We start from the raw sequence: 15,822 nt of genomic DNA on the forward strand, positions 1-15,822 counted from the left end.
TTGACCACATATGCGTGCAAGCCAATGGACGAGAGGGCTCGCTCGGGGTCATCGTGCTCTAAACAATGAACACATAAGTTATTTTTTTAATGCGAATGCTTTTATATACTCTTTGTTTGATCAACTCATCAATACAAAAAACAAACATGATCTGCACACTTATCTAACGTACTGATAAACACAATCATCCTACAATAAATACGAGCTAATTTTAGCAATCATTTACACTTTTATCTACAGATTATAAAAATCCATATCCGAAAAACGTGTTATTTTTATGAGATATAAGAAATTCATTGCAATTATTATTTCACCAATCAAATAGCCTCTTATTTTATATGACCTAATTCTAATTAATTAAAGTCAAATAAAATAAATATCCATTTTGTGAATCGTTATTTAAATTGTATGCATAGATTAATAATATTCATATTTGTCCACACAAAACATAAAATACGAGGAAAAAGACGAGTATCTAAATCTACTAATTTCTTCATAATTTGTAACAGTTATTTACTTTGATAATATTTCGAAAATATGTAAATTTTCATTTACCAAAAATATTCAACAAAATTATATGCAGAATACGTAATTTCAATTTTCAAATATTACTTTAATTTCCATATTAAACCCAAAATTTTCAAAAATAGAAATAAAAGTTAGAGAAAACCCCCAAAATTCTTACAATTCTTCCCCAAAATCGAAAGCTCACTCGATACGGCGGAGAGACGGCGGAGAGTGAGAGAGAAGCCATAGCCATGTCAGATCGCTCTCCCTCCCCACCGCAGCAAAACCCCCTTCAATCCGACGCCGTATCCGGAGAAGAAGAAACCCCAATTCAACCCGACCCGGCGGTTTCCGTCCGCGATCCAACCGAGGATCACAGCGCCGGCGAAGAGGAAGACGACGACGAAGAGGGAGAAGAAGCCGATTCATCGATGGATCTCCGCATTGAGCCCCCAATCGCTGACCTCCACGTGTCCGCCGCCCTCGCCTCCCCCGCCGCCCGGCGAGGAAGCTTCAAGCGGAAGAAGGGTAAGGCCAAAGGTAAGGGGAAACCCAACGCTAGGAGATTGCAAGTGATTAATGAGAAATTGCAGAATTTGAGGTCGAATTTGAGACCCGTCCCCTTTATCCCTAGCAAAATCATCGATTTCGGCGTTCACGATAGGGTTTTGAAGAAGTTAGGGCTTTTGGATTTCGCCCGAATTGAATTCGATAGGACTGTTAGGGTTGACTTAATTGCGGAGCTGATCGCGAATTACAACCATAAATCGCGGAGTAGCTGCGTTAATGGGTGGAGTGTGAAGGTGAATCGGGCGGATTTGGCGCGGGCGCTGCGGCTGAAGAGGGATAAGGGGAATGTGGAGGTGGATTTGGATGGGGAGGATTGGGGAGCTGATGCGGTGGGGTTTGTGGTGGGGTTTGTGGAGGATTGGTTGCTTTTGCACGAGGATATGTGGATGATGCCGAACGAAGTGATGAATTGGATGAAATCGATTCGGGATGGGCATCCGGAGAAGGTGGATTGGGCGGGGATGCTTTGGTTTATGGTGGAGAAGGAGCTGAGGCAAGGGGGTGGGTTGAGGGATTGTTTCTACGCGTCGCATCTGCAGTACTTGATTAGGCATCAGCGCCCGGAGGTTTTCTTGGTGGAGGATCCCGGGAATGGTGAAGGGGATTCGGTTGCGGAGGTTATGGTTGTGGATGATGGGGATGATGAGGTGGCTGTGAAGGAGAGTGATGTTGTTGAGAGCGTCGGGGATGGGAGGGATGATGAGGTGACTGTGAAGGAGAGTGATGTTGTTGAGAGCGTCGGGGATGGGAGGGATGATGAGGTGGCTGTGAAGGAGAGTGATGTTGTTGAGAGCGTCAGGGATGGGAGGGATGATTCGGTCGTGGAAGGGCCGAGCACTAAGCTGACGCTTGGACAGGATAGTGAGAAAGAGGAGGAGGAAGAAGAAGTGAAGGAGGTTGAAATGATGGATGCTGAGAAATACGAGGAAAGTGATGCGGAGGAGGGAGGGGATAAGCATGAGCACGAACATGAGCATGAACACGAGCACGGACATGAGCATGAGCATGAGCATGAGCACGTGCACGAACATGAGCAAGAGCATGAACAAGAGCAAGAGCAGAGGGAGTGGCTGTTGGATGGGAAGAACGATCGGGGGGAGCTTTTCTTGCAGCGCTGTACTGCAGAAAACGAAAGCACTGAGGAATTTGGTGGTTTTGGGGGTAGGAAAGACGAGGAAGAAGAAGAAGAGATGGATGGGGAGGAAGACGAGGAAGAAGAAGAGGAAGAAGACATGGATGGCGACGAAGAAGGGGATGATTTTCATCATGTTTTCAACAGTGATTCTCTGGATGGGGACGGGTTTACTGGGAATTTCATTCAAGGAATCGAGTCGAACCAGATTGGCTTCACTTCGCTGGAGCAACACCTTCCTAATGCATCCACAGTGGGTGTTAGGGCTGATGTGCAGCAGCATATAGCCTCCGCGCCGTCGTTCTTCAACAACTCGGGAAAGAGGGTGATCGAGCACGACTACGACCACGGTGTCAACGACATCAGCAAGCGATTGAGGATCAACGAGCCAGCAGATTTCGGAATGTGCATGGAGCAAATCCAGCAAATGGCCCAGAGAGCTCGGATGCTGTACGAGGAACGGGAACAGGCTGCAGAGCAGTCGGGGATGAACCAACAGATCCTGATGAACGAGTTACAGAAACGGGATGCTATGATTGAACATCTTCACAAGGTCAGAGTGGACGAGATGCAGAAAAAGGATTTTGAAATCAATCGCCTTGAACGCGAGCTGTACCTGATAGGGAGCGTGCTGAGCGGTTACAGGAAGGCGTTGAAGGAAGTCAAGAAGTCGTTTGCAGAATACAAGGAACGGGCGCAGCTTCCTGAGGAGTCGACTTACAAGGACGCTGGGCCCGGGGGTCTGATGCTGACTGCCGCGGAGATGGAGAGGCAGCGCAAGAAAAGGGAGGAGGAATTCAGGGTGAACTGCTTGATCGTTGAACAGAAGGCGAGGGAAGTGGAAGAGGAATACAGCGCCCGGTTTGATGGATTTGTCGACAGGATCAATCTTTTCGATAGGAGGTTGATCAGTCTCGAGGAAGATGCTAAAGAGCTCGTTGCTTCCTATTCTTCGAAGAAAAAAATCCCAGAAGCCGAGGAGGGAGAGCACGAAGCTCCTGAAACTCAACTACCCGCGGAGGAACCTAAGGAAGCTGTTGCAGTGGCGGAGCCTGAGGAAGCTGTTGCGGTGGCAGAAGAAGTTCCCAGGCCTCCTCAAGAGACGGAGGCGGACGAAGAAATGGCTGAAGCTGAAGACGATATAGCAATTCCACAAAGTGAAGAAGGGAAAGATGAAAAAATTGTTGAAGCTGCAGAAGAAACTCTACCAATTGAGTGATTGTTATTCCTCACTTTTGATCTAGGAGAAGTTTAGGACTACTTGTTGGTTTAACTTTTTAATGTGAACATTTCTTCTAGGATGTGTTATGTTTTGGAGTTTAATCGAAAATTATGATCAGTTTTATAGTATTATGTCTGTTTCAATTGGGTGAAAATTTTGATTCATACTATTTCAAAATTCAGGCTAAAAAAAGTCACTAAGAATAGTAAAAAGAGTAAAATGAATAGTAGTACAAAAAACAAAGTCTTCATTTGTTTTTATGTTCATAAACTTGCATCACATTTCAATTTGTGCTTATCAGATTTTAAATCCATGTGCTAATTATTGAACTATTGATTCAATGTTAGTACTCACTAAGTCTTACATTCCACCAACTTATTCCATTCACATTTTTATTATAAATGTATAAATAGGATCCACAGTCCATTAATTTATTCAATCTACTTTTCTATATATTTCTTAAATCCGTGCTCACACAAAATAGGATTCTTATTGTGGGACGAAGGGAGTATTTTAAAACGGCACAAGTTTTAATGCACAATTGGTAAAGTAAGTGAGAAGAATTTGTAAAGTAAGAGAGTAAGAGAAAAATAGTAGTAAAAGTAGAGTTAGTAGATTATGGAGTCCATGTTCTAAAATAGAAAAATTCTAAAGTTTCTATTTTTAAGGAACGACCCAAAATGGAAATAGTTGTTATTTTTAAAAAATGAAGGGAGTATTATTTAAATTTATATTATAATCCGCATTATTTCAACCACTAGATCTTCCCAATTTAACAGGTAGGAATTGGTCTCAATTTTGGATTACTAATTACTCCCTCCGTCCCCGATTAAGAGTCACACTTTTCCATTTCGGTCCGTCCCCAATTAAGAATCACACTTTATATTTTCGGGGTGACGAGGAAACAATTGAGAGCTTCAAGAATGAGATTCAAGAAGAGGGTCTCACCAGCAGTAATTTGATTCTGCGTCTCATAAGTCCCTAATAACTTCCATTTAATTTTTTGTTTTGGTTTTAGGTGGTTTCATATTGATCATCTGCTCCTTATATCTCAAGGTGTTTTATTCCACTTTACTTTCTTTTGCCCTTCATTTCAAATTTATTGTGTTTTAATCTAATTATAAAATTATTAAATAGGAGTACTACCTTCCCTTCGTCCCAAGTAATCTCAATGAGTCGTATTTCATTTCGGATTGTGCCCATGCAAGTGACGATATATACTTTAAACCAAGATACGATGATGGGGACGGGTTTACGGGGAATTTCATTCAAGGAATCGAGTCGAACCAGATTGGCTTCACTTCGCTGGAACAATTGAGTGAAGCTGCAGAAGAAACTCTACCAATTGAGTGACTGCTATTCCTCACCTTTGATCTAGGAGAAGTTTAGGACTACTTGTTGGTTTAACTTTTTAATGAGAACATTTCTTCTAGGATGTGTTATGGTTTGGAATTTAATCGAAAATTATGATCAATTTGATATTATGTCTGTTTGAATTGGGTGGAAATTTTGACTCATACCAACTTCAAAATTCAGGCTAAAAAGCCACCTAAGAATAGTAAAAAGTAAAATGGATAACAAAGTCTTCATTTGTTTGTATATGCATGAAGTTGCATCTCATTTTAATTTTTGCTTACCAGATTTAAAATTCATGTTTTAATTACTGAACTATTATTTGATACTAGTATAATTTTACAATTAAGATTTCAACAAATATTAAAAATGACATAACTTGATGTAGTTCTGGCGAGTATATCTCGTTGTAGTTTTGGTGAGTATATCTCGTTCAACTAAACCACGTTAGTTAATCAGCAAGTCACTCCCACGTTAGTATCCGTCGAAAATCTCTAACGATTGCGAAATCATATCAAATTAATACTCCTTCCGTCCTAGCCTAAATGAGGCGTTTCATTTTTAGACTCGGACGAATGTAGTACTTCGCATCATTAGTAAACACATTTTAAATTTTCCGAAGTTTCAAAATTTACAAACAAATTACTCAACGAAGAAGGGTAGAAAATGGCCATTAATAAAGAGATCCCTAATTGATAATTAAAGAAAATGGCCATTAATAAAGAGGTCCCAAATCGATAATTACAGTCAAAATATAAATATCTACAAATGTAATTGCTACTTTTTCTTTTTCTTGAAAAGAACAAACATGTTAAATAATGCACAGATCAGATCAGACATAGGGAATTACAAATAACAGAAACAAAGAAAAGAAAAGGGACCATAATCTGACATCCAATGACCACTAAATCTGACAACAAATAATACACACATTATACATACACCAATTAATCATCTACAACAAACTGACATGCTTCTGAAGAATAAAATTTGATGATTGGCTGATAATCCAAAAAAATAAAATGAAATTAAATCAAATAAACACTCTTCTCCCTAATAATTAAGCCAAGAAAAGAGATTTTTCCTAAGCCCACAAAAATAAAGAGCTTTTTATTTGTAAACTTGATTACTCTTCAGTTCACAAAGGCTCCTCTTTTTTGGTAGTGCTTGAATCCTGCATCAAAGAAAATTAATTGTAATTATTTCAAAATTGGGTTTATGTTTATCATACATGTGCGACATAAATATATGTACCTTAGAAATTAATTAATGTGTGACATAAATATATGTCAGTTGACTGCTAGTTGTTCTTGCTCAGCATTATCAGCAAGTCTTGATGGTGAATTTGGAATTGTGTCATTCTCCAAATTCTTCATGTTTTGTTGGTAATATATTTGCCTCAGTCTCTCAATTTCCCTCTTCAATGCTTCTTGATGAGCTACATTTTTGGAAAATAAAAAATTAAGAATTCAATATAACTAGAATTGGGTATCACAAGAAATAACTACTCAAATAGGTGTGAGTGTGTACATTTCATGAATATGTAATAAGTAAAATACTACTACTACTTACCATGTTTAATTAAATTTATGTACTACTAATATCAAGAAATGTATTTTGGTGGATAGAAGTGCAGAGGGGTTTGTGCTGTCACATTTATTATAGGCATCTATCCACTAACAAATATATATATCAATAGTCCAATTATTGCAAGAGTTTGGAATCTAGAGAAAAATTGCTATTGAATTATTTCTTGGCAAAGAAAATAAGACTAAAGAGTTACTGGATTTATCTTTGGTTACCTCTTTCTGGCTTTTTTATGACTAGTATTTTTAAATATCTATAGTTGTGTAATTAATAATATTGATCAAGAAAGGAGATTGGATTATTCTCCCATGTTGAGGTTCTGATATCACATGCATGTGAAGAACTACAATTGGAGAATTACATTTAATTTTTAATGATTTTTCCTACAAGGGAGACACCCAATTCAAATTAGCAAATGAATTAGGGTTCTACTCCACAAGTTACAATTGGAGCATTACATTTCATTTTAATGATTTGATTCTACCACACTCAAATTTATATTCTGGATCCGTCACTGTACATAATTACAATGTAGTGTAGATTAGGTATATAGAAGTTATTATTTAGTAGTATTTCATGAAAGTAAACTTCATTTTTAATTTGAATAAAACCATGTTTATCTAATGTAAGCTATAGGAATAATAAATTTATACTACTAATGCAAAAAATGAAAAACAAAAATGTAGATATCAATGTGATAGGAATGGAGAAAATAATTAAGACATGATATCATGATCTAAATCACATTTTTAAATTCATAATAATTTGCACTATGAAAAAAGTAATTAATTAAATAGGAAACTTACCATCTTTGAAAACTTTATCTTGAGCTAAAGCTGCGATTCTTTGCTTAAGAACACTGTTGTCAACATTTAGTACGAGGCGTTGGTGGTCCAAATAAGCTACTCGTGGTGATAACACTGAGACTTCAGCCTAAATTAAATTCACCATTTCAATAAATATATATATTCAAATTATAGAAACCAAGAAAAAAATAAATGTTTGATTCTCACTTGAAGTGAAGTAACGCTGCGCTCAAGCTCAGATATATACTGCAATTTTCTCACTCTTGACCTTTGTGCTGATTGCCGATTGGCCAAAATCCTGAAATTGTGTTCAAAATTAGAAATATTTTAGTATAGTTTTAATTACATGCATTATACAAAAAAACAAGAATTTCTTACTGTCTATAGAAGTGGGGTCACATGGGGGGAGAAGATTAGGACAGCTATCAACAGCTTAGGGGGGTAGGGTTGGGGTGTTGAATCCCAACGGTATGAGTGAGAGTTGTTTATTAACTAAACAATTGAGTGGGAATCAGAAACCACGTGCCCTTGTGGTTGTGCCCTCCAGCCCTTATTACACTCTTCCTAATTTCTTACACATTTATTTTTCAGACAACATTCTCTCTTTGTTCATATCATCTTCTTTCCTTTCTTGCTGGGAGTTGGATCAATCTTCTATCAACATTTCATTCAAATTCATCACTGTTGGATCAATCTTGTGTCTCTAAGTCGAATTTCGTTCTGAATAGTGCTATTCGATCATATTATGACTGATCATATAGTACTCCCTCCATCCCATTAAATATGTAATATTTTGTTTTTCGACACAAGATTTTATGTAGTGTTGTTTTGTGAGTTAATGAAGAGAGAGTAAAGTAAGAAAGAAGAAAAAGTAGAGAGAGTATTGTTTCTAATTTTAGAAACGTTTCATTTTTAATGGGACAGACCAAAAAGGAAAATGTTTCATTTCTAATGGAACAGAGTGAGTAGTTTCTATCTCAATCTATGAGAATAAGATGAGAGTTTATTTTAACGTCTAATGTAATTTAAGTTATTGATTTGTAGTACTCACTCCGTCCCGGATAATTTGTTCCATTTTTTCATTTCGATCCGTCCCACATAATTTGTCTCATTTCACTTTTTACCATTTTTTGTAGTGGACCACATATTCCACTAACTCATTCCTACTCACATTTTATTATCAAACTAATATATAAAAGTAGGACCCACATTCCACTAATTTTTTCAATTCACTTTTCATTATATTTCTTAAAACTCGTGTCGGGTCAAAGTGAGACGAATTATGCAGGACGGAGGGAGTATTATTTTGGTTGGAATCATGCTTTATGATCAGAAATTATATTAAATTCAGCTTCTGAAGCCATAACGGTTAGCCTCAGGTTGTTCGGTGGCTTTGCCCTAACTTTTGCCGCATTGACTCTGTCAACGCTATCCTATCCTGACCTTATTGATGATTTTTTTTACTATGTCCATCCTCATAATTTACATTTATTGAATTTGCCATTGATTATCAACCATACTGATAGAATTTTTTTAAAAAAATGAATACCCTAAAATGAATAATTTTAGTCCTAAATCTTGGACAATCACGATAGGTGGATATGAAATCTAAGTCATTATAGTACTACTATATATCAAAGGTTGTTACTAAAGTGAACCCCAACATGGTTTTCGTACCACGTATTGCTTCTGAAGATTCTAATCTGATTTTGTTTGGTTGAAATCCCAAAAAATGCCAACGAATTAAATATACACATTTTTTTTTATTTTACAAAAAAGAGAATTGGACGCTGTCTTACTGTAGTACTACCAAAGAGGTAACTTCATCGTGGGTGACGAATTTTAATCATGTAATTTTGTCAATAGATAATATCAAGCTGGTATTTTCTTTCTAATTCATTCAAAATTAAAAATGAACATTGTCAAGACTATGTTAATAATGCATCCAATTAACAGTGAAAAAAAATGACTCCAAAATTTGAATCTGGGTATGCATTAATCTAGTAAAAGAGATGCATAAATCTCAACTATCTAATAACGGAAAATTATGTTCATTTTTACAATAATTTCTATTCAAATTCCCCCATCCTCTTCATTTTTTATATAACAAAAAATGTTCAAAATCATACTCCCCCTGTCCCCCGTTACTTGAATCATTTCTTTTTTGCACTTGTTTTGAAAAAATAATAATAAATAGTTAAAGTGGAGAGAAAGAAAAGTAAGAGAGAGAATAATATAAAGAAGAGTCTTAACTATTGTATTCTCTTTTTTACTTAATTTTTTCTCCACTTTAACTATTTATTATTATTTTTTCAAAACGAGTGCGAAAAAGAAGTGACTCAAGTTACGTTGGACTAAGGAGTATGCCTTTAGCAAGCCTAGGATCCAAAGGTAAAAAATAACAAGATATACAATAACAAAAAATGTCAAAGAAACGAATATATAAAATTATCTTGACCCAAATAAAAGAAAAACAACAACAACAAGCAGTTAATCACAAGAAAAGAACAACAACACAACACTGATAATCAAGACACAAATACTCATCCTCTTAGTAAACGTATAAATATGTATATACAACACATATATACAACACATAAGAATCAAGACACAAATACTCATGCTCTTAGTAAACGTATAACTGTGTACTAGTCTCTTTGTCCCATAAGAATATGCACTTTCTAATTTTGGAAAGTCTTTATCTCTAATGAGGTGAGATCTATTCTCCACCCTCAATACTTTAATTACTTTTTCTCTTTAGCTCTCTCTCACTTTACTAATTTTATATTAAAACCTAAGCCGAACCCAAAGTGCAGATTCTTCGGGGACAAAGGGGGTATAACACATAAGAGCTAAGACACAAATCCACTTCCTCTTAATAAACATATAAAGATGTAGATATATCTTCAATTTGAAGGTTGGCAATAGTAAGTGGGCAATATAATGAAGAATGAAGGAGAATTCTAAACCCACTAGGGTGCAAACTTTATTGCATAATGAACCACACCACCACTTTGGCTGTCATAAAAAGGAATCACGATCATGTGCATACAATTCTTGGAACTCTACTTTGGACATAGGTAATGGCTGATTAGACTAATGCTGGAGGTGTGAGATCCTCACGTTTGCCATATCATACTATATATATTTTGGAACATATACCATGTGTCAAAATGACATTATATTGGAATACTTTATTAAATTCTGTAATTTAAATTCGTGTTTTATTCCCCCCAAATTATGATAGAAATTCATAATTCCAGAAAGCAATTAATGAGAGAAACGGTGATCATGACACTTATATATTCCAATTCTTTCGTACACTAAATTGGAGAGATTGAATTAACCCAAATTTAAAATCAAGATATATAGTTGGACCAGTTAAATTTAGTCCACAATAGGCGACCTCAAGGTTTCACCCTAAAATCAATTATTGATAAGAAAGGTGACGCATGCGACCTTTATAAGAGTTTCAATTCTCTCTTTACATCAATATAAGATATTGTTATATTTATTTTTATTTTATTTGTCAACAATTAATTCTATCTATAATATGAGTGGAACATGTATAACGGCCCATCGCTTGTGTTTTATAAGAAAATGTCTCAACCTTAGAACAATTGAAAAAAAATACTTACGTGACATTTCATTTTTCGCTTAAAATGTTTTGGAAATTTTTTCGTAAGTTTCATTAAAACGCTAAAATAATGGGACAAAATCGAATGTTTACACACAATTATGTCAATAGTGATACTTCATGTTATTGATTTTGAGCCGAAATGAAGAAGACGCGTATTCTTAATGATTGAGGGAAGATTCCTTATGATTTAATTTAATAATTGAGAAAAGAAGAAGAAAATGTTGGTAATGGAAGATGGAAGAGGGTATTTTTGGATGGATGAGCTGTGGAAAGTGAAGGGTATTAGAAAAGGATAATGTCTACCCATGTGAAATGTTTACTTTGGCTACAAACTAAACCCACATGTAGGGCAATTCTCTCTCTATATTATTTAGTACTACTATTTCTCACCACCAATCCAGCATGACGTTATCTCGAGATTAAATATAAGACTCTATCTATCCAACTAAACAACATTCATAAGATTCAATCTGATAACAACATTCACCGCTCTATCTATCTAACTAAACAACATTCATACGACTCAATCTTATCCGATTCACCGCTCTATCAATCCAACTAAACACCATTCATTAGACTCAATCTTATCTGATCCATCAAAATGAACATCAAACAGAAAATTTAGGTGACATTGTGTATGGTAACGGGTCACATTATGTACACTTAATAGAATAGAATGGAGGAAGAGCTAAGAACTAAGTAGTTGGGTGATTAGTTGCTCGGGTCACATCTCGATCAAATTTTATTAAAAAAATAATACTATATATAGGCTGATAAAGGACATACATTCTGTGTCTATCAATGGCTATATATATGCATCTTAAATCTTTGTTCAAATTCTCCTATAGGCATAGTATTATAATGGTATTAAAACTACTTTCATTACTCCATATATGGGAGATATTTGAATAATATAATCAAATAGAAGTGTTATGTATAATAAAAAAATTGAAGACTGAATTACATTCCAAAATAATCATGATAAATGATCAGAGATGCAAAATTTCCTTCGATATTATTCAAGATTAACTTGTCCCGAGATTGCCCAAGATTGAATTGACTCGAGAATAATTTAATAAGAGGATAAGGTTAACACCTTAGAGTCAATAATATGCAAAATTGCCTTCAATATTCAAATAAGTATTTCAGTTGTCAAACGAATAATCTAACCTGAAAAGTCAACTTTTGAGATTTCCCTAAAATTAGTATTTTGTACTAATAATCTAATTGCATATGAAATTTAAACACGAAAGAGAATGAAGAAATTTATACACAACTCAACATATATCAAGCATGAACTACACACAAAGGAGACACGACAAACCACTCAGCAAACAGAAAAACAGGGCAAATCAGACATGAACCAAACAGAATTTCCCACCAATATACGTATACTTGTCACAACACCTATATCATGCAAGAGTTCAGAAGCCAAACCTCGAACCGAACTCTCACTTCCTCGAAAATCCGCCTTGGCTCAAAAATGAAGATCACTTCACCTGTGACAAGAAACAGCATGTTAGCCATTGTGCTCGTGTGCGTTCTGCGCAGCGTTTGCACAGACGCGAAGCCAACGGGGGAAGTAACGGTGATGGAGAGGAGATACAACACCTGGCTGAAGCAACATGGGAAAACATACTATAGCAAGGATGAATGGAACATGCGATTTGGAATCTACCAGTCTAATCTTAAGTTCATAAATTTTGTAAACGCGCAGAATCTTTCTTACACACTAACTGACAATGAGTTTGCAGACATGACAAGCTTTGAGTTCCAGACCACCTACTTGGGTTATAAGAGCCGAGGGCGTCAGCTACCAGACAATCAGCAACATAGCTTCGAAGTCGATAACCATGCTGTGCCATCTAGCATAGACTGGAGGAGGAAAGGTGCTGTGTCAAGTATCAAGAATCAAGACTCTTGTGGTACAAAACATTTTTCTTTTTGTTCATGCATTTTCTAGAACAAAGCTATCTCAACATACACACACTTCACATGCTGTTTTTTCCTCGGAAAAATTGCCGGGAATAAACCACAAAGTTTGGTTAATCCCGCAACTTTAAAAAATGACAGATTATTATATAATAACTTTGACATTTTTCTCAATTGTCCCATAATCTCATATTTGGGGAAAATTATGTATGATCTGGCACACAGAAAATACTATGTGCACAAAACGTCTAGCTACTTAGATAATGTCATTTAATACACCTAGTCAAGCCAAGTCTTTAATTTTTACACAAGTACATGTCACATCAATAAATTAAGACACGTAGCACGCCCTGAATTTTTAAAGTTGCGGGATTGACCGGTAATTGACCAAACTTTGTGATTTTTCTGGCAATTTGCACATTTTCTATTCTAAGACAAGGATTGAAAACCCTTTCATTACAGGTAGTTGTTGGGCGTTTTCGGCGCTAGGAGCAGTAGAAGGAATCAACCAGATCAAAACGGGGGAATTGCTATCATTGTCCCCACAAGAGCTTGTGGACTGTAGTTTAGGCATTGATAACCATGGTTGTAGAGGTGGAATCATGGAAAAAGCGTACGAATTCGTGATGCTAAATGGTGGCATAAGTTTAGAAGCAGACTACCCATATAAAGGGAGACAGGGCATATGTAACCCAATCCTAGCAAGAAAGATAGCAGCAAGCATAACCGGCTATGTTCGAATACCTGAAAGGAACGAGACGGCCATGAAAGCTGCAGTGGCTCGTCAACCAATTGCAGTAGCCATTGATGCCAGCGCATCCGAGTTTCAGCTGTACGCTGATGGAGTATTCACCGGATCCTGCGGGAAAAAGCTTAACCATGGGGTTTTGCTGGTGGGCTATGGCGAAGATAAGGGTGTGGGGTATTGGATTGTGAAGAACTCGTGGGGAATTGGTTGGGGTAACAAAGGATATATGAAACTGCATCGTGGATCTTCTGACAGGAGTGGTGTTTGTGGCGTTGCCATGGAAGGCAGCTACCCTGTCAAAGATTTCTGAGGTATCTAGCCGTGTTGGAAGGATTTGTTTCAAAATGACTATGGATGCTCAGAATAAAGTTCATAACAATGCTAGCCTATTTTAAGACATTTATTCCTAAATTTGTTCAGACATTATTCAAAATGCAAATCTCTGTATCTTGGTATAAATAAAAGTCAATGTTTTAGCATTTAGTAGCTTTTCAATCTTTCTACATATGTCTTAAACCTCTAGTAGCCTTTTGCAACGAAGACGTTAGCTAATTAAATTCACATTCCTAAAGTTCAAAAATGATGCTTAGATTGACTGGTTTAAATATGTAACAGACAATGATCTCAGATAGTTTTCCTATCTGTTTGAAGAAATTCATTACATCTGAACTCAGAATACACTATGATACTAACGAGACAATGTGGTTAATTGGAGAATGCGAGTAATGAAACCTTGTGTATAACAGCAACAGAAAGGCCTTGAGAATCTGCATTCGGCTCAAATGGCTCTTTGGCATCTGGAATCACTCCACAGTCCACATCTTGTGTTGGCGAAAAGTTCCATCTTCTGTCCACCACTCTCAGGAAGTAATAAGTGTGCGGCGAAAGCAATTATTTCCTCTGACATCAAACTGTAGGGTCATGGCACCAAAATCATCACTACCATGCCAATTCTGTGAAAATGACTGAACTATGTATCACCAGTTCAAGGGAAAAAACAACCACATAGAAAATCGAGCCAGAGCAAAAACTTAGATATCAAACTAACGAACTTGAAAGATGGATAAAATATACCATGATTGAAGAGTTATATATTAAAAACATATGCAAGTCGGCCAACTATGTATGAAACCATAGTTTAAGTCACCAAAAATCAGGTCATTCACTTGAGAAGAAAACAAGAACTCTGGGTGTACTGCCTGTATTTTTATAGTAGAATTTGCTAGCCGGACATGCAGAAGTTTTTACATGACAAACTTCATTCTGTACTAAACTCAATATATCGACCTATAAATGGAGAAGTTAAAAAAATCTTATGCAACCAAAAAACATCATCATCTCCCATCCTCCCCTCTCTTATAGCATAGCTTTTCAAATACATCAATTATCTCTTCTATTTCCATCTCTCCTGGTGTAAGTATTTACAACATTACGAATGTCTATAGTGAGGAAACATGTAGAAACCTTGATCTGCAATACCTAATGTACCTTTCACACTATCCTATTAAATTAACTTAACATTTACACACATCTTCTTCATATTCATACAAAACAACAGCTCAAGTAAAGCAGCCAAATCTCTACTTGAACAATGAACATACAATGAAGTTTGGTTCAATTTCGTAAAATTAAAATCCTAAAGCAAGCAATCAGCTCAAATTCATCAGAAAGCCATCGCTGTCCCTATCTGCAACTCCATCTAATCCCGAATTCTCAACACATTTGAGCTAAAATGCCACAACTGATAATTTTCTACCGCAAATCCAACGCTACACTAATGATTTTCAACCTTAAATACTGAATAAACCAAAATAAATTACTCAAAAGATAGAAATCGTAAATATACCATGCTCATCAGTGCCATCAGCGCAATCGGAGAATCAATCATCAGCTCCGCATCGTAGTAAATCTACTTATCTACAGCTCCATTCCGATTCATATATTTCACAGTGCAATATTTTTTCAATAATAGAGAGGAGAGAGGTTTTTTCAATATTTCAAATGTTAACCCACGAATTAAACGTGAGGCCCATTAAGAAAGTGATAGATATTTATACACCCACCAAGCCCATTAAGGCCCATACATAGCAGCCCACTACAAACTTGAGGCCCATTAAACGTGCCTCGATTATTCAGATTGCGGATTTTGACTTTGACCGTCCATATCAGGTGAAACGTTTATTTTATGAAACTTGTGAAAGTTTAGGCAAATTGCTTTTAAAGTCGTAAACTTTCCACGTATTATGACTTTATTAGTAAATTTAGTCATGAATTTTATTGAAGTGTGTAAATTTCTCATTTCATCTGATCCAATAGATTTCCGAT

The 15,822-nt window shown here is 36.3% G+C and overlaps 3 protein-coding genes and 1 long non-coding RNA gene across 4 annotated transcripts; 2 read left to right on the forward strand and 2 right to left on the reverse strand.

Moving 5' to 3' along the window:
• Nucleotides 1–669: 669 nt before the first annotated feature.
• On the forward strand, nucleotides 670–3,559 carry LOC125194460 (probable serine/threonine-protein kinase kinX). Its single transcript, XM_048092685.1, has one exon. The coding sequence runs from the start codon at nucleotides 759–761 to the stop codon at nucleotides 3,426–3,428; it is 2,670 nt and encodes an 889-aa protein (XP_047948642.1). The 5' UTR covers nucleotides 670–758; the 3' UTR covers nucleotides 3,429–3,559.
• Nucleotides 3,560–5,672: 2,113 nt separating this feature from the next.
• On the reverse strand, nucleotides 5,673–8,591 carry LOC125195590 (basic leucine zipper 61-like). Its single transcript, XM_048093724.1, has 5 exons — nucleotides 8,581–8,591; nucleotides 7,385–7,475; nucleotides 7,178–7,304; nucleotides 6,039–6,222; nucleotides 5,673–5,958 (listed from the first exon to the last, which is right to left on the reverse strand). The coding sequence occupies exons 1-4, from the start codon at nucleotides 8,589–8,591 to the stop codon at nucleotides 6,074–6,076; spliced, it is 378 nt and encodes a 125-aa protein (XP_047949681.1). The 3' UTR covers nucleotides 5,673–5,958; nucleotides 6,039–6,073.
• Nucleotides 8,592–12,135: 3,544 nt separating this feature from the next.
• LOC125193331 (ervatamin-B-like) lies at nucleotides 12,136–13,980 on the forward strand. The gene is made up of 2 exons (XM_048091101.1): nucleotides 12,136–12,742; nucleotides 13,212–13,980. Exons 1-2 carry the CDS (start codon nucleotides 12,232–12,234, stop codon nucleotides 13,805–13,807), a joined length of 1,107 nt encoding a protein of 368 aa, XP_047947058.1. The 5' UTR covers nucleotides 12,136–12,231; the 3' UTR covers nucleotides 13,808–13,980.
• Nucleotides 13,981–14,064: 84 nt separating this feature from the next.
• LOC125193332 lies at nucleotides 14,065–15,490 on the reverse strand. The gene is made up of 2 exons (XR_007171565.1): nucleotides 15,344–15,490; nucleotides 14,065–14,450 (listed from the first exon to the last, which is right to left on the reverse strand). It is a non-coding gene; the product is annotated as an uncharacterized LOC125193332 (long non-coding RNA).
• Nucleotides 15,491–15,822: the final 332 nt, after the last annotated feature.

Source organism: Salvia hispanica, chromosome 6 (assembly GCF_023119035.1).
Source record: "Salvia hispanica cultivar TCC Black 2014 chromosome 6, UniMelb_Shisp_WGS_1.0, whole genome shotgun sequence".
Taxonomy (NCBI): domain Eukaryota; kingdom Viridiplantae; phylum Streptophyta; class Magnoliopsida; order Lamiales; family Lamiaceae; genus Salvia; species Salvia hispanica.

Excerpts from the sequence above, each read along its gene's own strand:
- LOC125194460 (XM_048092685.1), top strand. The coding sequence starts at position 759 with ATGTCAGATCGCTCTCCCTCCCCACCGCAGCAAAACCCCCTTCAATCC.
- LOC125193331 (XM_048091101.1), top strand. The coding sequence starts at position 12,232 with ATGCAAGAGTTCAGAAGCCAAACCTCGAACCGAACTCTCACTTCCTCG. Across the intron at positions 12,743-13,211 it reads CAAGAATCAAGACTCTTGTG|GTAGTTGTTGGGCGTTTTCG; the intron begins GTACAAAACATT and ends CTTTCATTACAG.
- LOC125195590 (XM_048093724.1), bottom strand. Across the intron at positions 7,305-7,384 it reads GCAGCGTTACTTCACTTCAA|GCTGAAGTCTCAGTGTTATC; the intron begins GTGAGAATCAAA and ends AATTTAATTTAG. Across the intron at positions 6,223-7,177 it reads AGATAAAGTTTTCAAAGATG|CTCATCAAGAAGCATTGAAG; the intron begins GTAAGTTTCCTA and ends CCAAAAATGTAG.